The sequence below is a fragment of the Periplaneta americana genome, chromosome 17 (genome assembly GCF_040183065.1).
Source record: "Periplaneta americana isolate PAMFEO1 chromosome 17, P.americana_PAMFEO1_priV1, whole genome shotgun sequence".
Classification (NCBI taxonomy): domain Eukaryota; kingdom Metazoa; phylum Arthropoda; class Insecta; order Blattodea; family Blattidae; genus Periplaneta; species Periplaneta americana.
In genome coordinates this window covers 31,221,834-31,248,858 of record NC_091133.1, presented here as the reverse complement: position 1 = coordinate 31,248,858, position 27,025 = coordinate 31,221,834, and the positions used below count along the sequence as shown (strand labels likewise).

The 27,025-nt window shown below is 35.5% G+C and overlaps 1 protein-coding gene across 1 annotated transcript in view; it reads left to right on the top strand.

The window, feature by feature from the left end:
• The window catches only part of LOC138692735 (uncharacterized), a 141,743-nt gene that overhangs the window by 73,488 nt on the left and 41,230 nt on the right, over positions 1-27,025 (top strand). The window contains exons 12-13 of the mRNA XM_069815927.1: positions 12,797-12,950; positions 24,721-24,825. Coding sequence (XP_069672028.1) covers positions 12,797-12,950; positions 24,721-24,825 — 259 coding nt within the window. The remainder of the gene's footprint in view (positions 1-12,796; positions 12,951-24,720; positions 24,826-27,025) is intronic.

Sequence of the window (27,025 nt, the reverse complement as noted above, 5' to 3'; positions counted from 1 at the left end):
TTTCCTTTTCCCAAATTGCAAGTACAAGTTTATAAATTTCGTTAGATAATGCGCTTCCATCCTCTTTTATTAATTCTGCTGGAATTTGATCAATACCTGGAGACTTGTACTTTTTCAGATTTTCTATTGCAATTTCGACTTCAGAAAGTGTGGGTTCCGGTATAAATGGCTCAGCAGTTTGTATTTGAATTTCGTCCCGATCATTTCTATTTGGCCTATGTATATTTAGTAGTTGCCCAAAATAGTTTTTCCATCTGTTCAAGATTGAATGAGAGTCTGCAAGCAAGTCACCATTATCATCCTTAATCACGTTTACCCTTGCCTGATATCCGTTTTTAAATTCCTTTATACCCTTGTATAAATCTCGAATGTTTTTATTCTTAATATTTGTTTCTACCTCATTCAGTTTTTCCTTCAAGTGAGCTCTCTTTTTATTCTTAAGTGTACGACTTGCTTCCCGTCTTTCATTGAAGTAATTATCTCTATTCTCCTCAATTGGATCCTGTAAGAATTTCAATTTTGCCTGTTTCCGTCTATCTACTGCAATGGAACAATCTTCATCAAACCACGGTTTCTTTTTCTTAGTTTCATGATAGCCTATGCTCTGCTCAGCTGCAATTTTGATATTATCTCGGATATTTTTCCTTTGCTGTGGTCGTGCCAGAGAATCAGTCCCATTCCGAGGCTTATTTGAAGGATTCGTAACAAGCTGTTTTTTTACGGTGATGGGTTGTTAGCCCTTCGCCCAACTCCCAAGGTGGAGGACCACCCATTATCGGCTGTCCACGACTGTTTATTCAATATATTCGCAGCTACCGTCCATATCTGGAGGCCGTCTCCTCTATCCGCAATCTGAGGACGCGCCATGCCGTGGTGATAGGGACCCACAATACATAGGATATCGACAATAGCATAAAAAATACAGGAGGAAGTTCAATTGAAATAGATACAGAACATCCACACGATTGGGCTCAGTTGATGATGCAGGATGCAAAGAAGAAGCCGTGCGTAGTCAGAGATATGCAAGAAAATTTCTCGACTTTGTCTCACTGCTGAAATTTCCTCTAAAACATCGAAGAGTTACTGTACTAACAAGAGTGACCAGCGGAATTTTATTGGAGGTAAGTGAAGTGGCTCCATTTTTAAAAGAATTTATTTGGTATTCTTTTGTATATGACTAGACTGGAAGAGGACGAATTTCAAGAAGTCACTTTTCTAAGAAGAGGTGAGGTTAGTGCACTTACATTACCAAGGGCATACAATGCAGCTTTGCCAATCTCTACATAAAATAATGAAATCGACAGACAGAAAGAGAAATGAAGCGTTGCTAGAAATAGTAATTGAAGAAAGAATAATCTTGAAACTGATCAGAAGAGAGAAAGAAATCGGGTGAGTCACTAAGAAGAAAGTGCTTCGTGAAGGATGCATTGGAAGGAATGGTGAACGGGAGAAATGTTTGGGGCAGAAGGAGAGACCAGTTGACACACAACATTAAGGTGTAAGGATCATATGCTGAGACTAAGAGGAGGACGAGAAATAGAAAGACTGAAGAATGCTGGGTTTACAGTGAAAGATCTACCCTTGGGCAGAAAACTATGAAAAAATATAAATACATTTTTATATCATTGTAATGTTACTTTTGCATTTTAAGTTGGCATCAAATTACGTTTAAAGTATGTTGTTCTTATTATACTCTTACTTCCATTGTATTTTATTATTTTCCTGCCTACATTTTAAAAAATTAGCATATAAAGTAAGCGATGTATTAAATTACTTGTAGCAGTAAACACTTATATACAGGGTCCTGCGCGAAACATGAAAGATTTTTGCGGGTAGTAATACTCATATGCGCAGTGATTATTGCAGAATTGTTGTGACCTCAAAGAGGAGGCTTTGGAGATTAGTCAACATGGATCGCTGGAGCATACAACATCGTATTGCATGCGTAGAGTGGGATATCGAAACAAATCTCTCACAATAATGCAACGAAATTTACGGAGAGAATTTTGTAGGTTACGCAATGTCCCATGACATAATACCATCATTCTTGGTACACGAAATTCCATAAGCCTACTATTGGTTCACTGAAGGATAACTCACCATCTGTGAGTACACAGTGACAGTCACAGCAGCCCGCTAAAGGCCTTATTCTGGAAACACCAGGGCCGAAATATATTTTTTATATATTACAATATTAACTCATTTTCAATTGTAAATATTCAAATTTCTATCCTTTCACTAACTTGTCGTAGACTATTTATTATATAGGCTACTTCTGAACTCATTTTCCTTGTGATCAAATATATCTATTTCTTTTAAAAACTGCTGTTTATTATTAAAACTCTGTAACTACGTGAAATATGAGCATTGTTTTTTTTACATTTTGGGTGAAAGATATATTACGAATCTAAAAATTTCTAGAATCTACTCATAGATGCGTCTTATTTATTGTGAGAATAATCTTCTGTTGGCCATAAAATGGCTTTGAATAAATATTTAGTTCGTTATTAGCCTAAATCCACAACACAATATAATTGTATTTTGTACGTGAGTAGTGATAACATGGTTCAGTGCATAATTAAGTAGACACACGAACTAAATGTAAACACATGAAACTGAGCTAGGAGACGACTAATTCCAGCCTTGAACAGGTCTGTAATGGAATGGAATTTAAGGGAGGGTGGCACTATGGACCAGCACTGCGACCTGTTACGATCCATTGCGCTATCCCTGAAGCTAGGCGCATTCCCAAACTTAAACCGACTGACTGCACTAATATTAGTTGCGTACCCAGGTTTCGAGCAGGCAATCTCTCTCGTCCCTAGGCCAACCCCCTGCGTGCGTCGCGAGCCAGCTATCGGGAAATGCTATGGAATGATGACGAAATGGAGAAATTGTGACGCAATGATGTAGGTGCCTAATATGGGGAAACGGGAGAAATCCGAGAAAAAGCCCCAACTACTACCTTGTCCGCCACAAGTGTCACTATGGGACTGACCGAGACTCGAACCCGGGCCGCCTGTGTGACAAGGTGGAAGTCTGACCAATCAGCCACCGCAGGGGTCTTGAACAAGTCAGACTCGGAGAGCGCAGCTCGTATGATCCATAAATAGGCCTACTTAACTTGAACTCAAAGTAACCAAAGCAGGGTTCTAGTTATAACCACGAGGGCCTCGTATCCAAACTACGGTCATTATGTCGGCGGAACATCACTACCTGGGACCGGTCTGCATAGGGACTGTCTGTATGTAGCGCGTTTGTAGTCAAAGTTTTTCCAAAGTTATAATTTAATTTTTCCTACTACTATTTATACAATTAGCTCTCCTATATTTTTCATTTTCTTAAATTATAATTATTGAGATACTTGAATGTATCAATCTGGCTTACATTTTTCCTGTAATAGCTGTTTTCAAGAATAGTAAGAGTATATTATTTTCTTTCGTTATAAGAGATTCTGTTTATTTAGTACATGTTACGATAATCATCGTAATATTTGTTGTTCCTTTTTTTTCATTGACTGCTGTAATTACAAATATTAAACGAAAGTAAGTGGAGTGAAGATATATGAAAATATATGAAATAATGATAATCATAGTACTTCTGCATATGTTCATGAGCAAGACGAATTGTTGCAATTAAGATATTGGGGATTGCTAACAAAAAAAATTATACATAGCTGGGATTACTGATATTTGTACAACAATTATTGGTGTCAAATTATACAACGCTGATTGGTTGTTGAGTTAGTGACAACAAATAGGTATGTTATCTTCATTTTTAGATAATGTGAACCCTTGACACGGAAAATGGTCCCTCTCCTCTATGTGTCGTTCGGATTAACGCCCGATTCACCGTCAAAACGACAAAAATTAAGTATCTAGGGTGAATTAATCAAATCGGAGCAGCAAGTGTTTGAATGTCACGAAACGACATATTCCCTACAAAGTTTTTATAGCTTGTCATTTCAAAGACCGGGGTTCCAGTCTCTATTTATGTAAAACGCAAGCGTGTAAACATAGCGTACACGATGATTCTCGAGCTATTCCGAGGTGGGGCTTACTATTTCCTGAACAGCGACAAATTTCCGTGTAAAAGAGTGTGCATTCCTAACCTACATACCATCCTCCCATATTCTCATGTCTCCGCGATAACATGCTGCATAGGCACGTAGAAGTTACGAGTTGGACACCTTTCTATTTTATTATTTTTCGCTACGTTATTCAATTTTCAGATTATTGCTGTAATTTAATTATGGTAGAGTTTACCGTATTTTTCAAGTAAGACAGGAAAAAGAGAGAGGCCTTCGTTTTTAATTCAGTTCCTTACATTGAACGTTAGTTTCCAAAAATACCAATACTTTATGTTTAATTCAAAAACACGTTTTTGTCCGATGACGCGAAGGCACATAACTTGGAATTTTTATCTCTTAGCAGTCATAGTTATTTTTTGGTCGAAGAAGTAACTATGCTGTAACTAACCACTTTCGTATTAGTTTTGTCAGAAAAAGGAAAACAAATTAATGTAATAATGATTACGCCTAGTATTTACTAATAATCTTCTTCCAGTCGGCCTGGGTAGCGTAGTCTGTATAGCGTTGGCCTTCTGTGCTCGAGGTTGCGGGTTCGATCCCGGGCCAGGTCGATGGCATGTAAGTGTGCTTAAATGCGACAGGCTTATGTCATTAGATTTACAGGCGTGTAAAATAACACCTGCGGGACAAAATTTCGGCACACCGGGGACGCTGATATAACCTCGGCAGTTGTGAGCGTCGTTAAATAAACCATAATTTTTTCCTCTTCCCTTCGAGTATTAGGCCTTATGTCCTGTTACAATCTCGGCGTTGAATTTCCAACTCAACGTTTCATTGGCGACCTAGAGAGCTCTTCCCTTTTGGACGTAGTGAAAAACGGCTCTTGGGGATTATATTTGTACGCATGTGTAGCATAAGATTTGTCCGATTATCTTGATAATCTGATTGTAAGTTTATAATAATTGTAATTCTTTCATCACATCCTCATTACGCTTATTTTATTTTACTTCATTTAACTAGCTATCTAGCGAGTACAAATTAATTTTTTTTAAGTTAAAACTGAATTTATTATTCAGTATTATTTTTTTTACATTAGTTGCTTTATATATTTTTAAATTTCTGTTAACTTCTTGGAATTTACATGATATAACATACACACTTTCATCATCATTTCAGTCGCACACAATGCACACGCATTGTCTCCCGGTCTTCGTGTTCAGTCAACAGCATCAGTCTCCTCTACCAACGTCATAAGAAATAATCAATCCCACTCTCACTTCTCCGATCTTCAACTTCAATTATAAAACAAAAATGTTTCTAGCCGCTACCGTAAGAGCCAGACTCGTGTACGGTGCGGTCTTAGCCAATAATATAACATAAAATTTACAATAACAGTTTACTAAATTAAGCAACTTAATTCAAACCAATAAATAACTCACAAGAACAAAAAAAAAAAAAAAAAAAAAAAAAAAGAGAGAGAGAGAAATCAATTAATATAAAAATATATGATCCTATTTGGTATATTTCGCTATATATCTTACAAATTTAATTTGATTATCCGTTTTTCTGCTTTTAAAAACAACAAAACACAACAACAATGAAGCAATTTATAATATTATTAAAACCTTCTTTAGTATAAAGGCATACTGAAATTCGCTTGTACAAAATCTTGGCGAGACACATCCGTAGGTTACATTAGTGACTTCAGTTAGGCATGGACATTAAGGAAGAAAGATGAAAGTAAAACTCACTATCTAGTGAACAATGCATACAAATGATACAGTGTGGCCCAACCAAGAGGAAGAACTACCGGAATTAGCTGCCACCTCTTGAATAAATAAAAAAATAAATCCATTTTACAATAGAGATATGTACAAATTTATACATAAATGCCTGTTGTATAATTATAATTGGAATGTTAAAAATGAAGAAGAAAGATAACTAAGAATCAATTTGCTACATACTATTTTCAGATACAATATTGTCAGTTTATAAAAATATTATCGATTATTCTTGATATTCTGGATACAAATTAGTAAGTGTGAGAGGTAGTTTCATACCAAGTGATTTCTCCAGTTGTATGACTCCTAGCGCCAGTTATTTATCACTGCGAAACGTTACACTTGCAGAGTCAATACTCTTCTCTCTCGAAATCATCAACATTCTGTTGATTACAATCAATTTTTCCCCTTTGTCTTGCTTTTGTTAACTCTAGTAATTGCGTACTTACGTTCCTTGCTCTTCAGAAAGTTATAAGTTGTGGAATAACTTCCAAGGAATCCAAAACGCTCAAAATTGTAACAGATTGAAGATTCCTTCAGTATGATGTCCAGCATCTTACATTCGTAACCGTTAATTTTGTGTAGTTTCCTCCACGTAATCCCGTTCATCTTTGGTTGCTGTTGATCTTAATATGCATTCTTAAAATCTAAGTATATTGTAAGATACTGTACACAGTATACATAAAATAATGTAACAAGAATACACAGCAATAACTTTGAAACCAATGCACATATTTTATTATGTTTGCTTTGTGAGATTAACAGATATTTGGAGTTTTGTTACACAGTTTCTACATGTGCGCCTCTGGTTGCCCGTGCAATGTCTAATCCAAAGTCTATTTCATTCCAAGTTTTTTGAAGCATAATTGCTGTGATCGTAAGAAAGAGGAAGGAAAGAGCTTAAGACGTTTCCGAAATGCTTTGTGGATAGTTGATTGTGGAATTTGTAATTGTCGTAATGCACTATGAATATGCATAGACTTTGATGGACTGTGTTGGAAGGCTTCGTGTATTACTGCAACTTGAGCTTTTGGTACACTCCTGTAGGTTTTGCTTTTCGTATGCTGTCAGTTTGCACAAGTTTCTCATACTGTGCCGTTTTATTTTTGGCACTCTGTGTTTCTTTCACTCTTTTTCTTTCTTCTTCCTTATTCATGTTTTTTTTCCTGTTGTTAGTTACCCTTACATTTCATAGATGGCGTCCTATCCGCCATTTTAGGTCTCATTCTTCCTTTTCATAGATGGCTTTGTTCTTCTATCCGCCATTCATGGTCTGATAATTCTCACGTAACGAGCGAGTTTAATTTATCACGTGATATGGGTTTTTGATTTTCATTGGCTCTGTTCTCATTATTAATTAATTAGCGTCCGTTTTTCGGTGAGGAACGCTTGACGCGCAAGAGTCTGGAGTCGACGCTCGAAGAGATGGTTGTGGGACAGCCATTGTGAGCTGGGGTGTTTGTTTAGCGGTGATGTGTCTTGGAATCACGGATAACCTGGTCTGGGCAGAGACGTGAACTGCTGCAGTTGGGACTCGATCTGGAATGGTCGCCAACTACATGTGGAAGCGTAGCCGGACTGTGGAGTATAGGATTTCTTTGATGATGGCGGCATGATGGTTGGAGGGAGACCATTGTTGCTTGATTTCGAGACTGGCCTACCTACGATTGTAACAGGTTTTTCAACATAAGTTATTGTATGTTTCTTTTAATTAATATATGTATATTTGCGTTCATACAGGATATTACGTAATTTACATTTATTTAAATGAGTCCGTTGGCATACGTCAGTTGTATATTTCCTATTGGTTCTTCTTGCTTAGATGTTGCTACTTCCTGGCACATTCAAGAAGGATGGGATTGTCAATCAGTTAAGTTATATTTTATAATCTGTTTGTACAGATTATTGGTTCTTGTGTGTAATGGCGAATGCCAGTTGAGCGAAGATTATTTGGCAAGCCAGTCCCGAAGGATTAGTAGATTGATAGTTTGCTTAATTTCTGCTACATTCATTTTGTTTATTTTCTTATTACCGGAAGTGTAATCTAATAAATGTTATCGGATAGTTCATTACTTGTGCTAAGTGTTTCAATTGTTCCACCTCACCCATGAGACTATCGACCCTATTGTACGGTTGGCGGCAGGGTAAAATTATAATTAATACAAATAATTACAATTAAACAGAGGCAGGTCGTTTCGATACCATAGCCTAATATCATGTCTAGAAGGTGCAAGAAGAGTATTTTAGACTCTCCTAAAATTTCTTTAAACATGTGTTGTTGAATAGTCAGAATTAGCAACGAGCTTTCTGTTCCAATTCGCCATTTTCAGAAAAAAATTAGACATTAGACATACGGAAAAAATGTGACATATGGCTGGAGCAACAATAGGTTTGTTCCAACACGGTCCGGAATCAATTCTGAACTACCTGCTCTTGCGCATAGCTCAGTGTGTGTTAGAACAAGACTAGAACTGATTCCGAAAGTATACTGAGCTACCAGTTCCCTGTTCCAACGTGCTTTAGAACTCTTTCGGAAAGAGTGAAATTTATTGGTTCTCGATTCAGAGCAGGAACAGGGAATTCTGAACTGTTGACGCATGAGCAGATGGTTTAATCTGAAGTAATGGTCAAAATGTTTCTACACTACGCAGGTTAAAATAAAAAAAATTGATCATGAGTGATTTGGAAGGTGATAGTGATATATTTTATGACGAATTAAGTTCGGAAGATGAATATAATTTTAGTATGAGAAGAAACTCCGAAGGCGTGAAAGAACAGTTCACGAAACCTTACTTACTTACTTACTTACTTACTTACAAATGGCTTTTAAGGAACCCGAAGGTTCATTGCCGCCCTCACATAAGCCCGCCAGCGGTCCCTATCCTGTGCAAGATTAATCCAGTCTCTATCATCATACCCCACCTCCCTCAGATCCATTTTAATATTATCCTCCCATCTACGTCTCGGCCTCCCTAAAGGTCTTTTTCCCTCCGGTCTCCCAACTAACACTCTATATGCATTTCTGGATTCGCCCATACGTGCTACATGCCCTGCCCATCTCAAACGTCTGGATTTAATGTTCCTAATTATGTCAGGTGAAGAATACAATGCGTGCAGTTCTGTGTTGTGTAACTTTCTCCATTCTCCTGTAACTTCATCCCGCTTAGCCCCAAATATTTTCCTTAGCACCTTATTCTCAAACACCCTGAACCTATGTTCCTCTCTCAGAGTGAGAGTCCAAGTTTCACAACCATACAGAAGAACCGGTAATATAACTGTTTTATAAATTCTAACTTTCAGATTTTTCGACAGCAGACTGGATGATAAGAGCTTCTCAACCGAATAATAACACGCATTTCCCATATTTATTCTGCGTTTAATTTCCTCCCGAGTGTCATTTATATTTGTTACTGTTGCTCCAAGATATTTGAATTTTTCCACCTCTTCGAAGGATAAATCTCCAATTTTTATATTTCCATTTCGTACAATATTCTGGTCACGAGACATAATCATATACTTTGTCTTTTCGGGATTTACTTCCAAACCGATCGCTCTACTTGCTTCAAGTAAAATTTCCGTGTTTTCCCTAATCGTTTGTGTATTTTCTCCTAACATATTCACGTCATCCGCATAGACAAGAAGCTGATGTAACCCGTTCAATTCCAAACCCTGCTTGTTATCCTGAACTTTCCTAATGGCATATTCTAGAGCGAAGTTAAAAAGTAAAGGTGATAGTGCATCTCCTTGCTTTAGCCCGCAGTGAATTGGAAAAGCATCAGATAGAAACTGACCTATACGGACTCTGCTGTACGTTTCACTGAGACACATTTTAATTAATCGAACTAGTTTCTTGGGAATACCAAATTCAATAAGAATATCATATAATACTTCCCTCTTAACCGAGTCATAAGCCTTTTTGAAATCTATGAATAACTGATGTACTGTACCCTTATACTCCCATTTTTTCTCCATTATCTGTCGAATACAAAAAATCTGATCAATAGTCGATCTATTACGCCGAAAACCGCACTGATGATCCCCAATAATTTCATCTACGTACGGAGTTAATCTTCTAAAAAGAATATTGGACAAAATTTTGTACGACGTCAACAAAAGTGATATTCCTCGAAAGTTACCACAGTTGGTTTTGTCCCCCTTTTTAAAAATAGGTACAATTATGGACTCCTTCCATTGTTCTGGTACAATTTCCTTTTCCCAAATAGCAAGTACAAGTTTATAAATTTCGTTATATAATGCACTCCCACCCTCTTGTATTAATTCTGCTGGAATTTGATCGATACCTGGAGACTTGTACTTTTGCAGATTTTCTATCGCAATTTCGACTTCTGAAAGCGTGGGTTCGGGTATAAATGGCTCAGCAGTTTGTATTTCAATTTCGTCCCGATCATTTCTATTTGGCCTATGTACATTTAGTAGTTGCGCAAAATAGTTTTTCCATCTGTTTAGGATTGATGGAGAGTCTGCAAGCAAGTCACCATTCTCATCCTTGATCACGTTTACCCTTGGCTGATATCCGTTCTTAAATTCCTTTATATCCTTATATAAATCTCGAATGTTTTTATTCTTACTATTTGTTTCTACCTCATTCAGTTTTTCCTTCAAGTAACCTCTCTTTTTATTCCTAAGTGTACGACTTGCTTCCCGTCTTTCATTGAAATAATTATCTCTCTTCTCCTCAACTGGATCCTGTAAGAATTTCAATTTTGCCTGTTTCCTTCTTTCTACTACCATGCAACAATCTTCATCAAACCACGGTTTCTTTTTCCTAGTTTCATAATAACCTATGCTCTGCTCAGCTGCAATTTTGATACTATCTCTGATATTTTCCCACACGCTATTAACATCTAATTCTTTCTCAACTTCGTCGGAACTTTCTAAAGTGGCAAACCTATTCGAAATTTCGACCTGATAATTTTGCTTAGCTTCCTCGTCCTTTAATTTCAAAATATTGAATTTAGTAATATTAACTTGTTGCTCTACTCGCTTGGCTACTGATAATCTTTCTCTTAATTCTCCAATCACCAAATAATGGTCAGAATTACAGTCTGCACCCCTGAAAGTTCGAATATCTACTATACTAGTATGTCTCCGTTTATCTATCAAGATGTGATCGATTTGGTTGTGTGTCAATCCATCTGGAGAAGTCCAAGTATATTTATGTATATCCTTATGGGGGAATGTTGTACTTTTGACAATTAAATTTTTCGATGTGGCAAAGTTGACTAATCTAACTCCATTGTCACTACTAATTGCGTGTAGGCTCTCTTTTCCAATAGTTGGTCTAAAAATATCCTCCCGTCCTACTTTAGCGTTGAAATCCCCCTATAAAATTTTCATGTGATATCTAGGGAACTGATCAAAAGTATGTTCCAATTCCTCATAGAAGCTATTCTTTATATGGTCGTCTTTCTCTTCTGTAGGGGCGTGAGCATTTATAACTATGATGTCGTACCATCTACCCTTAAGTACTAAATATGATAACCTGTCACTGATAAATTCGACCTTTTTACTGCTGATTTTATTCTTTTATGAACAAAGAATCCTGTTCCTAATTGGTGATTATTGTTTCCTTCCCCATAATACAACAAGTAATCTCCTATTTGTGATATGCCATTCCCATCTAGCCTAACCTCTTGTACTCCCACGAAGTCTATTCTATATCTAGCTAGTTCTTTTGCTACTAATGTTACCCCTCCTGTTCTATAAAGACTAGTTACGTTCCAAGTGCCAAATCTCAAATCCTTATTCCTTTGCACGAAACCTTACAACAACGTAAAATCTCGAACTAGTTCTGACACCGTACACAACTGGCGCATGCGTGTAAAGAAGTTCGGTATTCGGACCGCGTTCTGAAATTGTTTGCTGAAACAAACTGAATGACTATTGCCAATGAATAAAATCTCCCAATTTTTGTTAACATCTTACAATAACCATAATTCATTTATTCTGATCATGTTATTATATATTTTGATATTATTTTGTCACGTTATATTATGTACACTGTGTGTAATGTAATTGATGTTTGACAAAATGAGTCTAATTTCTTGTTAACTGTTACTTTTCAAAGATACTGCATTGGATTATAATAGAGGAGTGTAAACGACAAAAATCATAAGTGCAGAGTGCAAATTTTTCAGGGGAGTCATTTTTCTCCATCCAAATCATACCGTATTACTGGGGTAACAGTTATCGCGAACTTACAGTTCGAACTTATGCATATGACTTACGTAAGTTATCGGGCTTCTCACATACGACTTGTTTCGACAACTACTTAATAAAGGACGAAACTGGCTCTTATCCTATTTTAACGTTAATTTAAAATACTCTGGAACGTATGCAGGCCTACATTCATTTTCATAAGAAATTCACTGGGATTTCCTTGTTAAATTACATTTCCCAGCTTTTTATTTTGTCCTTCTGTAATATTATCATTGAATGCACCGAAGCCAATTTTTGTGCTATTATTTATTTTTGAATGCTATCTTGATACCAGAAAAGTCTGAAGGCCTCCTTTCAGTTTATTTATAGTGCCACATACCTTACTTTTTACTAATAATATAGATGTCTGACGCACCTTCTTATGTACAGAAAAATACAATACCATATTTTACAAGAATATTTAATTGCAACTTATAAAGTATTCACCCATACTTTTTAAAATAGGCACTTACAGTAGATCAGTCGTCATAGCACAGAGGAATTTCCGTCCTATATCTCATTTTATGAAGAAAAAGGTGAACAAATATGTACAGAATTTTACAAAACACATACTTACTGTCCATGGCCTATTTGAATATAGTTATTTGCTGAGATAGTTTTTGCTTTCCTCTTGCGCATCCAAATTGTATATTATTTTATCTGAGTGCGCAGAGGAGATTCAGGTTTGAACTATCTTTCCTACATATCTCTAACTACAGAGCTTTCTACTCGTATAATATTACTTATATGATTAGCATCATTTCAGATTTGCGGAATTCTGCATCAACACGACGTTCTTTTTGTCATATCCCTGTATGCTGTGCTTCTATTGCGGTGGCCAAAGTTTGAAAGGATTACGAAGCTGCTGCATTTTGAAAAGATGTGTCCGCCCCAGAGAAGTGTCTTCTGAAACGTTACCGGTCAGTACACTACAGCTTACAGTTTTATTTGCGTGGCACACACTATTTACCGGATACTAAAAAAAATATGAACTTTCTTCTAAATTATACAAAAACGACTTTTTTTGTTATTGTAATAGTAAATAATTTGATTACATTCAGAAATTGTACAATTCAAATATGATATGTTAATAATTGTACATAAATTCTTATAATATATAATACACTACATGACATAATTTCAATCCATAAGTAAGCTATTTAACTTAATTTATACATTGTATGCTTCAGGTAGAGAAGTGAAATTAATTCTACACACACGAACGTAGGTACATAGAATGGCTATAAAATTAAATGTTCAACATTGCCTTTTTCTTATTTCTTATGATTTTTATGAACAACCCCATTTAAAACTGATATGTCTATCATTGTTAAAACACATGGTATCTCTTTTCCTTCTTCATTTCTTGATTTCTCTATTTCGTCTCCTTTTTTCATTTCTCTTTCTTCATTTTTTGATTGCTCTGTTTCTCCTTTTCTATTTCATTTTTGCTTTCTTTCTACATTCCCTGATTTCTCTTTCTTCTTTTTCGGTGTTCCCTTTCTTCCTCTAGTTCTTGATTTCTCTATTTATTACTTTGTGATTTGATACTCCCTTTCTTTCTCCATGTTTTGATTCACGTATTATTTTGAACTCTTATCATTTTTGTTTCCTTTCTCCATTTCTTGATTGCTTTATTTATTCTTTTTTCTCAGTTTTTTATTGCTCTATTTCTTCTTTTCTTTTTTCACTTCTCATTTTTACTACATTTCTTGATTCCTCTATTTCTTCTCTTATTTTTTGGTCTTTCTTTTCCTTTTACATTTCTTGATTGATTTATTTCTTTTTTCTTATTTCACTTTTACCTTCTTTCTACATTTCCTAATTTATCTATTTCTTCTTTTCCTTTTGGTATTTCCCTTCTTCTAAATTTATTCGTTCTCTATTTATTTGTTTCTTACTGCGTGTTTCCTTTCTTCAATTTTCGACTGTTATGATTTTTTCCTCTCCCTTTTCATTTTTGCTTCTTTATACATTTTCTGATTTCTCTATTTTTTATTTTTATTTTATATTTTTCATTTTCCTTTCTTCTTGTCTCAAATTCCTCTATTTATAGGGTAGTTTCAAAGACTGTCTTTTGCACGAATCTGCACACATTAGAAGAAATCCAGACTAATATTGAGCATGAAGTAAGAAGACTTCAGTTGTTGAGCTTACACGACTGAGTGACAACATATTCTCGCGATATCAAGCTTGTATATGAGTGGAAGGACGACATTTCCAATGAAGTTTAGTAAAAGCAGATTTATTTATCTCTGCTGTCGTTTTTTCTTTAGACATTCTGTGCTTAAGACCTTATACGACTACAGTATTTTTAAAATTCCTCTTTATTGTGCCTCTTTCCCATAGTCACATACCACGGCACCATCGGCTACGTACGCCAGGTTAGGTAATGACGACTTTGACGTCACGTACCGCCAAAATGACTCATCGGGGATATTCATGTTCCTATCCTTTAAAATGATCTATCATCGTATAAGACTATGCACTTATATCTGAATCATTCTATATTTAGTTTTTTGTTTCAAGTCGCTTTGTAAACTTTCTTCACTAATATTTACACTAACATTTACATCATTTCAAGTTTCTTTCTAGTTAGTTGAACTAAATTTTTCCTCAGTTCCCCTGTCTTACGATCGACGGAATAGAGGAAAATATACTTCAACAAAATTCACAAGAAAATATAATTCTGTACGATATGTAATAATTCTTCGTAACAAAATTATTTTACGTCCATTCAAAACCCACCACCTCATTTATCAGTCTATTCTTCGTAATCCAAAACAGCGCGACAAATTGTCACACGATTCTCAAATAAATTACCATTATGTTTTATAATTTAAAATAAAGAGCCATGCGTTGTAAAGAAGATTGTTTTATAATATATCAGGCCTATTTCCGATAAATTGACTCGTAAATACCTAATGTGAGTAACATTAATTCATTAGTTTCTAACAAGGTACATTCGCGAAGTGCCTGAGTGATAAAATCAAATAATATGGAAAGTTGAGCTGTAATCACTGTTTATGGTACTAATTGTACCTACCGATAGTGGTAATTATACAATGTTTATGAGCACAGATAGATATTGGTATAATAATGAATACAGAAGGAAACTCAGCTATAAATAATGATTATTCTACTCATTTTAGCTCTCCTTACATATACTTAAACATGTTTGTGGTAGAAAGCTGTTAAGTACAAAATGTAAACGATAATAAGCACATTGTATGTATGATGATTTCTGCAGTTGAGAGTTGAGAAACTCGAATCTTCAGTGTTCCAGATAACATTCACAGGATCTTCAAAGGCATCACATTCAACTACGAAAGTAGCTTTCTTTCAGGCGTGCTTAATCATGTTCGTGAATATGGAGGTACTGAACTGATTATGGATAAGGTTGAAGATAGCGTTACGGCTCTGGAAGTCAGTATAAATGTTGTCGAGTAAAATTGTCTCACAAAAACGTTTGGCAAACTTCTTCAATAGACGAAAAATTTATACATACAACGGTTACACCAAGTTGGTTGGTTGTTACCTGTATGTGTTAATCCGGAATTACGAATAGCTTTTGTTGATGGAGTGAAAATGAATCAAGAACCAGACAACATTTTTGTTCCAACATTGAGAGAGAAGACAGTTATCCCGCCATTGTTCCAGAATACTCGTATCTACATTGCCTGAATTTCAACAGTTTATTTATGTATGTTCTGTTGCACACGGGGACCAAATGTGCCACTTGGTTCACATAAGACAATAATAAGTGGAGAAAGAAGTTTACTTTCAACGGATACAATGGACTCAATTGTATATGAATGTGATATTCCATATGCTGATTTCACTCCTACAATCGTGTCTCTTTCACCCATGCGAGATAGTGTGCGGTCTCTATGCTTTTCATAATTAAATCCAGATTTGTCGGTATTCAGAATTTCTGCCGTTGATTAATTAGGAACGATTGTGTCAGTGACTTCGATACCAGTCAATCCAAGCTCTCTAGCTTTCGTGCATGCCCACCGCCTAGTATCAATATCATGCACAGCAATGAAGATTGGCCCTTGCCTCTTAAAAATGAGACCACACGTACTCCGAAATGGCCTTCAGTTTCTCACGTTTTCTTCCATTTGCAACTGTTCGCCATCCTCCAAGATATCAGTGATATTGACGTCTTCCAGTCTCTTGATCAAACTGAAAATAGTGTTTGATTTCAAAGCTGGATTAACCTGGGTTTGGAATTTCAAGGCAGTTCACAAGATTGTTCGTCGCAAAGTTACACCCTTTGTAACTCTCAAACATTCTCAATTACAAGAAGAGACTGAGAATTCTGCAATTGCATTTGCTGTTTGTAATTCCGGATAAACACATACAGGTAACAACTATTCCACCTGGTGTAACTTCCCTTGTTCAACAGTTGGATGTATACTTTTTCGTCAATAGAAGAAGTTCGCTAAACGTTTTCGTGAGAGAGTTTTACTCGACAACATTGATACTGACCTTGAAATCCGTAACGCTATCATCAATCTGCATACACTTACCCATAATAATCAGTTTAGTGTCCCCCATATTCATTAACATGAGCAAGTATGTCTGGAAGGAAGCTATTTTTCTAGTTGAATGTGATGTCTTTGAAGCTTCTGCCAATGTTATCTGGGACACTGGAGATTCGAGTTTCTCAACTCCCAACTGCAGAAGTGCATCATTCATCCAGCGAGCTTATTGTCGTTTACATTTGTGCTTAACGGATTTCCACGACAAACATGCTTAAGTAAAACTAAGGCAAGCTAAAATTAGTAGAATAATAATTATTTATATCTGAGTTTCCTTCCGTATTCATTTTTATACAGGGACATCATTTTATTTTTACTTCAATTTTTATTGTACCTGAGTTTTTGAATGTACTTCACTCCCACCCCTTCTACTAAGGAAGTTCCAACTCCACACAGAACCAAGCCCGCAAATAGTAAGCAGTGCTGAGTTACTGAGTATAGTACGTTCCAGAAATATGTTCGCGTTTTCCAGTGACGAAAGAGCTTTCAATATTGAATCATATTTTCGCACAGGTACTGTCCGTTTGCCTACGTCGCATCCCGATTTCCCCCACCTGCTTCTGCTCGCCCCTCTGTAATAGCTGGGCTGTCTTAGCTCTTTTCTGAAAACATTAATTTCTCTTAGGAATTGGAAGTTTACGTAATATTATACAGCTGTTTAATTTAACTTAAATAAAAGGGCCTCGTTAAGTAATTAACTGTCACGTGATTTCCTCCCTTTCTACAATCCTGCGCCATAACCACTTGGACGGACAGTAGATAGCATGTCTGAGTAATTTTATATTTTCGGGTCGGGCAGAAGTGAAGATTGAATTTACAGTACGTAGAGTAGGTACAGAATTATTTCAACATGAGTTACTAGTACGAAGGACGAAACTGGCAATTGGAATTAGATGCAATAGTCTATAGTGCGATAATATGCATAAAAGAACTGAAGCCTGTATCGAAATGAACGGCCACCATTTTCAAAATTGTGTTTAAATATTCATATTATGATTATTTTTCAATTTAACTTCTTTCTCTATATTGTACGCTAATGTGCTGTAGGCAGTATAATATACACTGCATAATGAATACGTTCGCATGGATAACTCACTTCGTGAGTAAAAACACTTATTCTTAATACAGTACTGTACTTTGATTAAAGAAAAACCTAATGAAAATTATCAAACTCAAAATCGCGATATTTCCTAGTTTACGTAAATGGATGAACTAGTTTTCTTCCTTCCTATACCTAGTAGAGTGATTTGTGTTTTACGCCGGTATCATCGAACTCCAGTCTTGGAGGGGGGAGCAAGCGGTGTTTCCGGTTCTCTAAAGGTATAGACAGGTTAATATTAAAAATGATAGTAAAAATAAAATGGTGTCACTGTATCAATATCTGTCTAGGCTCATAAACATTGTATAATTACACTATGGGCACCTACAATTGGCAACATAAACGTTGATTACAGCTGAACTTCCATGCTATTTGATTTTCTATCATCAGTCAGGCACTTCGCGAATGTACCTTGTTAGAAGGTGAGACAGACGGCATGCTCAGAATCACTTTTTTGCTATCGGTACCGGTAATATGGATGCTGAAAACATGTTTTCACTAAAATATGGAAATCGATTTGATATCCGCAACCGAAGATCAACTGTCCCTGTGATATGGATTTGTGATACAGATTAACGGCTGTCAGTACAAATAAGCCAAAATCTCAGAATAAACCTGTGGATGTGAGAAGTCGAAAATGTCTACTAACAATATCATAAAGCGGTGTCCTTTGATCCAACTGTACACTTCAAAAGAGATAAACAATAGGCCGTACAAGTTGACCGTAAAAAGAAAGATATTTATGAACCTTGCCGTCTCTATTTGAGAGTTAATTCTTTATTCCTCTTGCAAACTGGACTATGATTGGTCTATTATTTGGTGCAGGGGATTCTCTGCCAAAATTGTAGGCCTACATATAAAGCCTTGAAAACCCTGTCTTTAAATTTTGCAACTATAATAAAGTAGTCATTCAAATATTAAAGGATTTAGTTCAAATTCTAAGTCACCATTTATATTTTAATTGTAATTAAAATGGTTAACAGCCACCGACGCAACTCAGTCGCTAAGGCACTTGCCTGCTGATCCAGAGTTGAGCTCGGGCGCGGGTTCGATTGCCGCTTGAGATGATCATCTGGTTTGGTTTTAACAGAGATTTTCCCCAACCGTAAGGCGAATGTTAGGTAATCTATGGCGAATCCTCGGCCTCATCTCGCCAAATATCATCTCGCTATCGAGAATCCCTTCGACGTTAAGTAATCTCGTAGTTGATAGAGCGTCGTTAAATAACCAAGTAAAAAATTGTTAACAATTATTCAATTATATGTTCACTATGTCGGCCTATATGAAATATTGGCTTACTGGATCTTTTGATCATGGTTGATACAGTGGTAGATTATTTGTTTAATAAATCTTACTACGATTTCATATGAAAAAATGGTGCAGATGAATAAGTTTTAATCTTTCTTCAAACTAGATAATAATCAGTAATATCCGAAATAAATATTGAGCACACATGACAGCTTATACTCCTCCATTTGTCTTCGCATATAGGAAAAGAAAATGGGAAGAAAATGTAGTTTCAACAGATTTTGAGTACAACGTAATTTTGTGTTACTCATAAAAATAAAGCTCTACATATTTTAAGGCCCAGCAAAGTTATTATTTTTCGTGTGCAGAATTCTCGAGTGGATTGACTCGTAGCTAATGAATGTGAACAAAATGAAATAGTTTAGAAGTATTGGCTGTGTACATGCGGAGAGATAGACTGACAGATGGCATGTGATGAATCATCATTGGTGATGAAAATGGGTATTCGCTTAAATATTTCGAAATCTGTATTTTACAGCATCACGATAATTTATAATTATATATCGTATAAAAAAAAGAAAATATGTTACGAAATATATAAGGTAATGACAATAGCTACATTGCTCTATTGCAGCTAAACTTGAATAATATCACGAAAACATACATCGTCGTCTACATTGCTCCATATTTGAACGGAACGGATCGTTCTATCCTTTGTTTGGTCTATCTTGGTTAGATCTGCCACGAAGTTTATATTGTTGAGAAATCTTAGGCAATTTGTCTTCTTCCATACGTCCTAAGCTTTACAATTTTTTTTCTTATCATTCGTTAACATTAAGCTTTCAAACATATACGCCGTTATTAACTTGTTCCGGCCTTAGAATTTTTCCTTCAGTTTCTGCATTGCTGGATTTTACTTTCTTCCATTTGGAATATATTATTTCGTTATTAATTTTTGTAATCTTGATCTGAACATTCCATTTGCATACAGTATTCAATCCAATAATTGGTTTTGTACGTTGGTGTATATATATACATACATACATACATACATACATACATACATACATACATACATACATACATACATACATACATACATACATACACAGGATGTTTAAAAAATACGGGGCATAATTTCAGGTATGTATTTCCCACATGTAGACAATAAAAATAGTTCATTACAACATGTATCCGGAAATGCTTTATTTCCGAGTTATGGGCTTCACAACATTGAAATTCACCGAAACGTTTTTCTTTCCGCATGTCGTTGCCGTCAAAGGAGACATTAAGAGGGCACTCTGACAGTTCATTCCGAGGCGAAGGTTACATTCAGTGTTGTGTAGGCGTTAGACTGTGCGACATGTATTCAAATCAAGAGCTGGCAGAGATACACTTCATGTACGGTAAGGCGGACGGCAATGCTGCGCTGGCTCGTCGTTTCTACCAGGAGAGGTACCCACAGCGACAATGTCCAGATCGGAAGACATTTGTACGTCTCCATTACCGTCTGTGCGAGTATGGAAAATTTAACTCTCCTGGTTTGGGAAGGGGACGACCAAGTTCTACAACACCAGAAGTACAGGAGGAGATTCTGGGGCTGTGAACATGACTCCTTCTATCAGCACACGAAGGGTAGCGTTGCAAGTCAATATTCCTCATACGACTGTCTGGAGACTGTTGAAAGAGTATCAATTGTATCCTTATCATTTGTAACGTGTACAGGCCCTGTCACCAGCAGATTACCCTGCACGAGTTAGGTTCTGTCAGTGGTTCTTGCAGCAGTGTGGTGTAAATCCGAACTTTCCTGCCTTAGTATTATTTACAGATGAAGCACAGTTCACACGAGATAGCATAACAAATTTCCACAATCAGCATGTATGGGCGTATGAAAACCCACGTGCAACTGTTCCAGCTCATCACCAGGTGCGGTTCTCCCTCAACATGTGGGCCGGTATCATTGGTGATCGATTAGTTGGACCCCATGTACTTGTAAACAGACTTACGGGGCAGGCGTACACAAACTTCCTGGAAAACACCATACCTCATGTTTTAGAAGACAATCCACTGATCAATCGTCAACACATTCACTTCTTGCATGATGGCGCTCCTGCACACTTCAGTCGTACGGCTCGCCGGTACTTGGATCGAAGGTTTCCTGATCGATGGATAGGTAGAGGTGGCCCAATTGCTTGGCCTCCACGCTCACCTGATCTGAACCCTCTCGATTTCTACTTGTGGGGCCATTTAAAATCATTGGTTTATTCGTCTCCGGTGCATGATTTGGAATCCCTTCGGAATCGAATTGTGGCATGTTCTGAGGACATACGCAATACTCCTGGAGTTTGGGATCGTGTTCGCAGGTCAATGAGACATCGATGTGAGGTCTGTATTCAAGCAGGAGGTGGACATTTTGAATATCTTCTGTAATGACAACGACCTGCGGAAAGAAAAACGGTCCGGTGAATTTCAATGTTGTGAAGGCCATAACTCGGAAATGAAGCATTTCCGGACACATGTTGTAATGAACTATTTTGATTGTCTACATGTGGGAAATACATACCTGAAATTATACCCCGTATTATTGAAACACCCTGTATATATATATCTTTTTTTGGTTTTCAAGAAATAGGGGTAACTCAGTTCTTGCAAAAATTCCATCGTTTGGTTTGAGATTTGACCAGTTGTATCATGCTGTTCTTCGCATAATATCCATTTCTACAAATTTCAGTCTAAATTTAAATTTGATTCTAATAGTCTAACTTTCACTACAAAGTGTTAGTACAGGAAGGACCAGAGTGTTATATAATAATTTTATTTTTGTACTTGTTCGTGAGTTGTTGTTTGAAAATTATATTAATAATTCCTGATATGTTTTAAAACTTTGAAATTTTTCTGATAATTTCTTTTTCGTTTTCATGTGAAATCATTCAATTTTGGTAGTTGAATATGCTTACTTACTCCATAATTTTGTTTTAATTAACATTTTGCTTCTCTCTGTGTTTTTACGTAGAAACGCCATACTTAAGATGTTTCTGTTGAAATTATTAAACTGCAGCCTTTTAGAGCTTAATTTAATTTATATATTGAAATCTATAAATTATCTGTAGTAATGTCACGAGAGGTCTGAGATTTATCTGGGAAATCTCAGACCTCGAGTGGCATTTATTAGGACTATTTCGTGAATAAAATAAACATGTAAATAATATATCCATAAAATTCGATCACAAAATGTTAATAATTGTTTATTAACGAATACTTAACCTATTCAGACATTGTGAAGTTTAAATCCTCGTAGATGAATATAGATTACTGCAATAAAGAAATTCGATGTTATTATTCAGTAATGCCAATTGCGAAATACAGGTTTAACAATGTTAATTACATGTACTGCACTTTTCTCTTATTATTATAACACAAATACATTTTCATTATCTGCTGAAATCATAATTTAATTTAACAGTAATATTGGGGACAGCTATATACCAATGCTTATGTATTCACATCGAGACATGTTGCTACACAGTGAAGCCATCTCTGTATAGATAGGCTAATTAAAACACGAATTTTATTACGCCATACGGAAGGTAGTTTGATGAAAATACATTATTACTATGCAAGGTCATTGGGTTTGATGTGTTACATAAATTTGAACGTCTGACTTTCTATTAATTGTTTAATTTTACTCACAAAATACAAATTTTATAGGCTACTTATAGTTTATGTTACCTGTGGGAGCAGGACCAATGTCTGCTGTGTCTTATTTCGACTCTTACAATCAGTGCTACACGAAAGCATTTTTTATAGCTCGACAAACGCATTCTCGCTGTAGTGTGTAACGGAACTAAAGCTGCATCCACACAGTTCAATATTCCAATCGCGTATGCTTCCAATCTGGGAAGAATATTGAAAGAATCTAGTTTAAAAGGTACGTTCAATTAAGATGCATGAAGATTTTGTGCCTACATGGTGCGCCGTTTTGAACGTCGTCTTCATTGAGTAAATATATTAATTAATATTAAATATCAATCTTGCATTCATTGCTTTAAAGTTGAAAGAAAAGTTTAATCGTGTAGCTGCATCTTAATGTATTCGTGATCATCAATTCACGGGGAAACAGTTGGGGACAACGACTAAACAAAAGAACGACCATGCGATAAATTGATAGCGATAAATATAGCAGCAAAAATTATTGCAAAGTGTGATTGTGATTGGTTGGGATTCAAAATTTCATTACACTTCATTGGTCGAAAATGGAATGACGTCATATAAACGAAATAGTATTCTAAATTTATTATTATGAGATGGATGTTTTGCAAATTGTGCAGTTGAAAGTTTCTTCGCTCTGGTAATGTGAATTCTTCCTTTATTCAGTTCTGTTTTCTTGTTTAGAATATCGTTTATGTAAATGTCGAATAATGTTGGCTAAAGTGAAAAATCTGCCATGGTCTCTTATTAATGTCCTCATTTTGTTAGATTCAGCATCAATTTTTATTACTACTTTTTTCTGTATAAATTCACATTATTAATTGTAATAATTTTCCCGCAATGTTTCTTGACTCTATAATTTCAAACAGCGCCTGCTTATGCAAGCTATCGAAAGGTTTTACGAAATCTAAAACAGCAGGCGTGTTTCTGGGTTATATTCCCTTCTTTTCCCCATTAATAATTTTTACAGGGCATGTTGCATCAGTACACGATCGGAAGACATTTTGTACTTCAGACATGAACGTTTCTTATTAGGGTTTACTGCTGTAATTGTATAAAAAATCTTTATCAATTTTGTAGTAAGCATTAAGTATGTTTATTTCTTTGTATATTCGAAATCTCTTTTGTCTCTTTTTTTTAATAACAGCATGATTATTCCTTCCTTCCATTACTTCGGTATAGTACCTACTTTCAGTAGCTACATATTTTATTTAAAAGTTTAACAATGTGACTTTCAATTCCTTTGGAGTATATTTGTGTAATTCTGATTGTATATTATCCTTTCCTATATTTCTACTATTCTTTATTATCTTAATTCATCACCTAGTTCTTACAGTGTAATAGTTGATTCGTCATTATTTTCCGATTCCCACCCTCTTTGTTCAACATTTAAATTTGGTTTGCTCCGTAATTGTCTAAAATATTGTATATTAGCTGCTTCTTTACTATCTCTGTTTATGTTTTTATAATTTTATTATAAAAGTATTCTGTTTTGTTCTACATAGAACGCGTTCTATGTTTGTTACAATTTTTTCCGGGATTTTCTCTGTCTTTTCATATTTATCTTTTGGCCATAGCAGCTAATTATTCTGTGACCTAGCAGGAGAAAAGAGGATAAATATGCGAGAGCAGAATCATATTTTTGGCCTAAAATAAAAGCGAGAAAGGGACGAAACAGGACGAGTAGATGAGATCTGTGAACCAGGAACGGATAAGTGTGCCTATTCTTGAAGTGAATAATAAAGGAAGTGAGGATAGAAATTGATTCGAATTTTGTCCTTAGCTAAGTAATTTTTTCATTGACTTTTGAATTTTTTTGAGTATTAGTTTACTTACAAAAAGATCTGGTTACAAAATATTCTGTTTCCGCATTCTCTTGTAATCTTCCCTTCTTTTTTAACATTTTGTTATAATTTTGTTAATATTTTTCATCGTCCCTTCCGTTCACTCATTTCTTAATTCATTTGTTCAGTGTTCTTTCTTTTCTTCTTTATTCTTTCCTTCTATATCTTTCTCTATCATTTTTATTGTATTTTCATTATGTTGTACTTAATAATCTTACATACGTATCTTCAATTTATTTTCCAGTTGGGAGATTTCCAATACGTATGCTACAATGAAGAAGATGCTGCAGATATTATGTTAACAAGATACTTGGCCGAGAAGTGGCAAAGAAAGAGAGAAGCAGAAATGGTAATTTTAAATGTCAGTTCTACAGTAGTTTCACAATATTACTCAATAACTTATTGGTAATTGTTGATACTAATCCGAAATGCTATAATGTCCATTCAGTAGCATTAGCTAGTAGTATATGAGTATCATGCTATTGGAACATTCTAAGTTAGTTTGCATTTTCTCTGTTTAAAGATTTGTGGCTGTTTTTAGTTAACTATCCGAAGACAGGTTTGAACTTCATAAGTGACACCAATAAGGCATCACTCATAAGGCAACTAAGCACAGAGATAATGGAGTATGGTGGCCATTTCCTTTCCCCCCAGTGTATACATCTCTGATTCGTAATACATTATACTAATCAGACTTCAGATCTATGCAAACAATTGTTCTTCTTCTGACACAGATGTACTACCTGATAATAGATGTACATATCACTGAGAGGTATATTTGTGCTTAATATCACGATATTTATTTGCATTTAGTTCATTTCGATTGATTTCACAGAGTCTATTTCAAAATTATTCAACCCATTTTTCTATGAGTTATTACTTTTTGCAAATTTATTCTAAAAAAAATAGAAGTCTTGTCTCTGCAGGCATGGTACAGTCTTATTCGATGTTATCGTGCATGCCACAGAAAATTTCTAATGTCTTCAGAATTAGAATTCTAATTGCTTTGAAGTGTAGATCCTAAAATCAGTATCCATCCTGGAAGTTTTATAGATGTATATATTAGCCATCAGTTCGAAGACAGGTTGTAAACTCGTGAGACCAATAAGGCATCACTAGGAACACCATAAAACGGTGACTAAAATACATTAAAGACGGTAAATAAAAACTACTGTAATTTAAGAAAAATAGTTATTAAAATATGTAAATCGTGAAAAAGTCTTATTCAAATATGTAAATCGTAAGAAGATTGTTTCTTCAATATTCAAATCGCGAAAAAAGTGTTTAAACATATAAATCGTCAAGATAACGTTTCTATTAAAAAATGGAATTCATTTTAAAAATGGTACCGGTAATAAAAGACTGATTCCCCTACAGCAGTGTTCAGCAAATATTACGTCATATTAAATGCAGCCCGAAATACACAGCAAAAGGGAAGGTAGGAAGGGGAGAATCCCAAATTACTTAACATTGAATGAACAAGTGTTGACTAGGGGGGGGGGAGATCATGTCATACTCCTCCTTCCTGCTTGGGGGTGCTAAGAATCACGCGAGTCACGAAATGCCAACCACTATCCTACAAGTTTCCTCGGTATTGATAAGGACTGTTACACACTAAATGGAGAAAAGTGTCACGTGAATATAGACTATAAAAATATTACGCCTATATTCTTTTGCACACCGTGACAGGGTGCCGAATTGTGAAAATACATTATTCTTTACTTTTCGTTGCGGACTCTTGCTGAAAATGTGGTAAATATGTTTTTTTGCACGATCGTGCTTTTTTGTTTATTTACAGCTATTGTTAAACCTTGGATGTTAAAATTCTCACACAAACTTGTTGCTAGAGAAACTATCTTTCTTAACATAAAACTATAGTGAAATAGACTCATTACAGTGCACTTACTGTAACTTAGTTACCATTAAACCTACAGTGCAGTTTTGCGAAGGTTTTGGAATGGTATTGCTTTCAATCTTCAGTGTAATATATATTGTATATTATATTTGCAGTTTAAAAAATATGATCGTGCCAAAAATATTGTGCAATACACGTTTGTGAAGTGAGTTATAATATCTCGGTTTTCAAACTGTTCCTCTCGATTTTGAAAAAAAAAAAAAAAAACACTTCCCCACCTTGTATCGTAATATACAATTGAACTTATCTTTTTATTTTGTCAGTATGTAACTAACCTAAGTATTGTGCATGCCCGACATACAGATTTTCATTTTTCACAGCTCAGCAGCCATTCTTTTCTTGTGGAAGAAAGACAAACCCATCTTAGTGTTTATTTTGAATGTTTCATTGTCTAAAATAAAATAATGTAATTTCGTGACCGATCGATGTACGTTTCAGCAATATTCATAAAAAAAATCGCGTTTAACACATAAAATTGCCAGATTCGCAAAGAACTGAAAAAACGAGAAAAATTTGCGTCAAATCACGATCGTGAAACATGTCTACAGAACTAGTCTCGTTCACACCTACAACATTATTTTTAGCTCTCTGGCTCAAACAGCAGAAATTCGTGAAAAAATTATTCGCAAAAGTC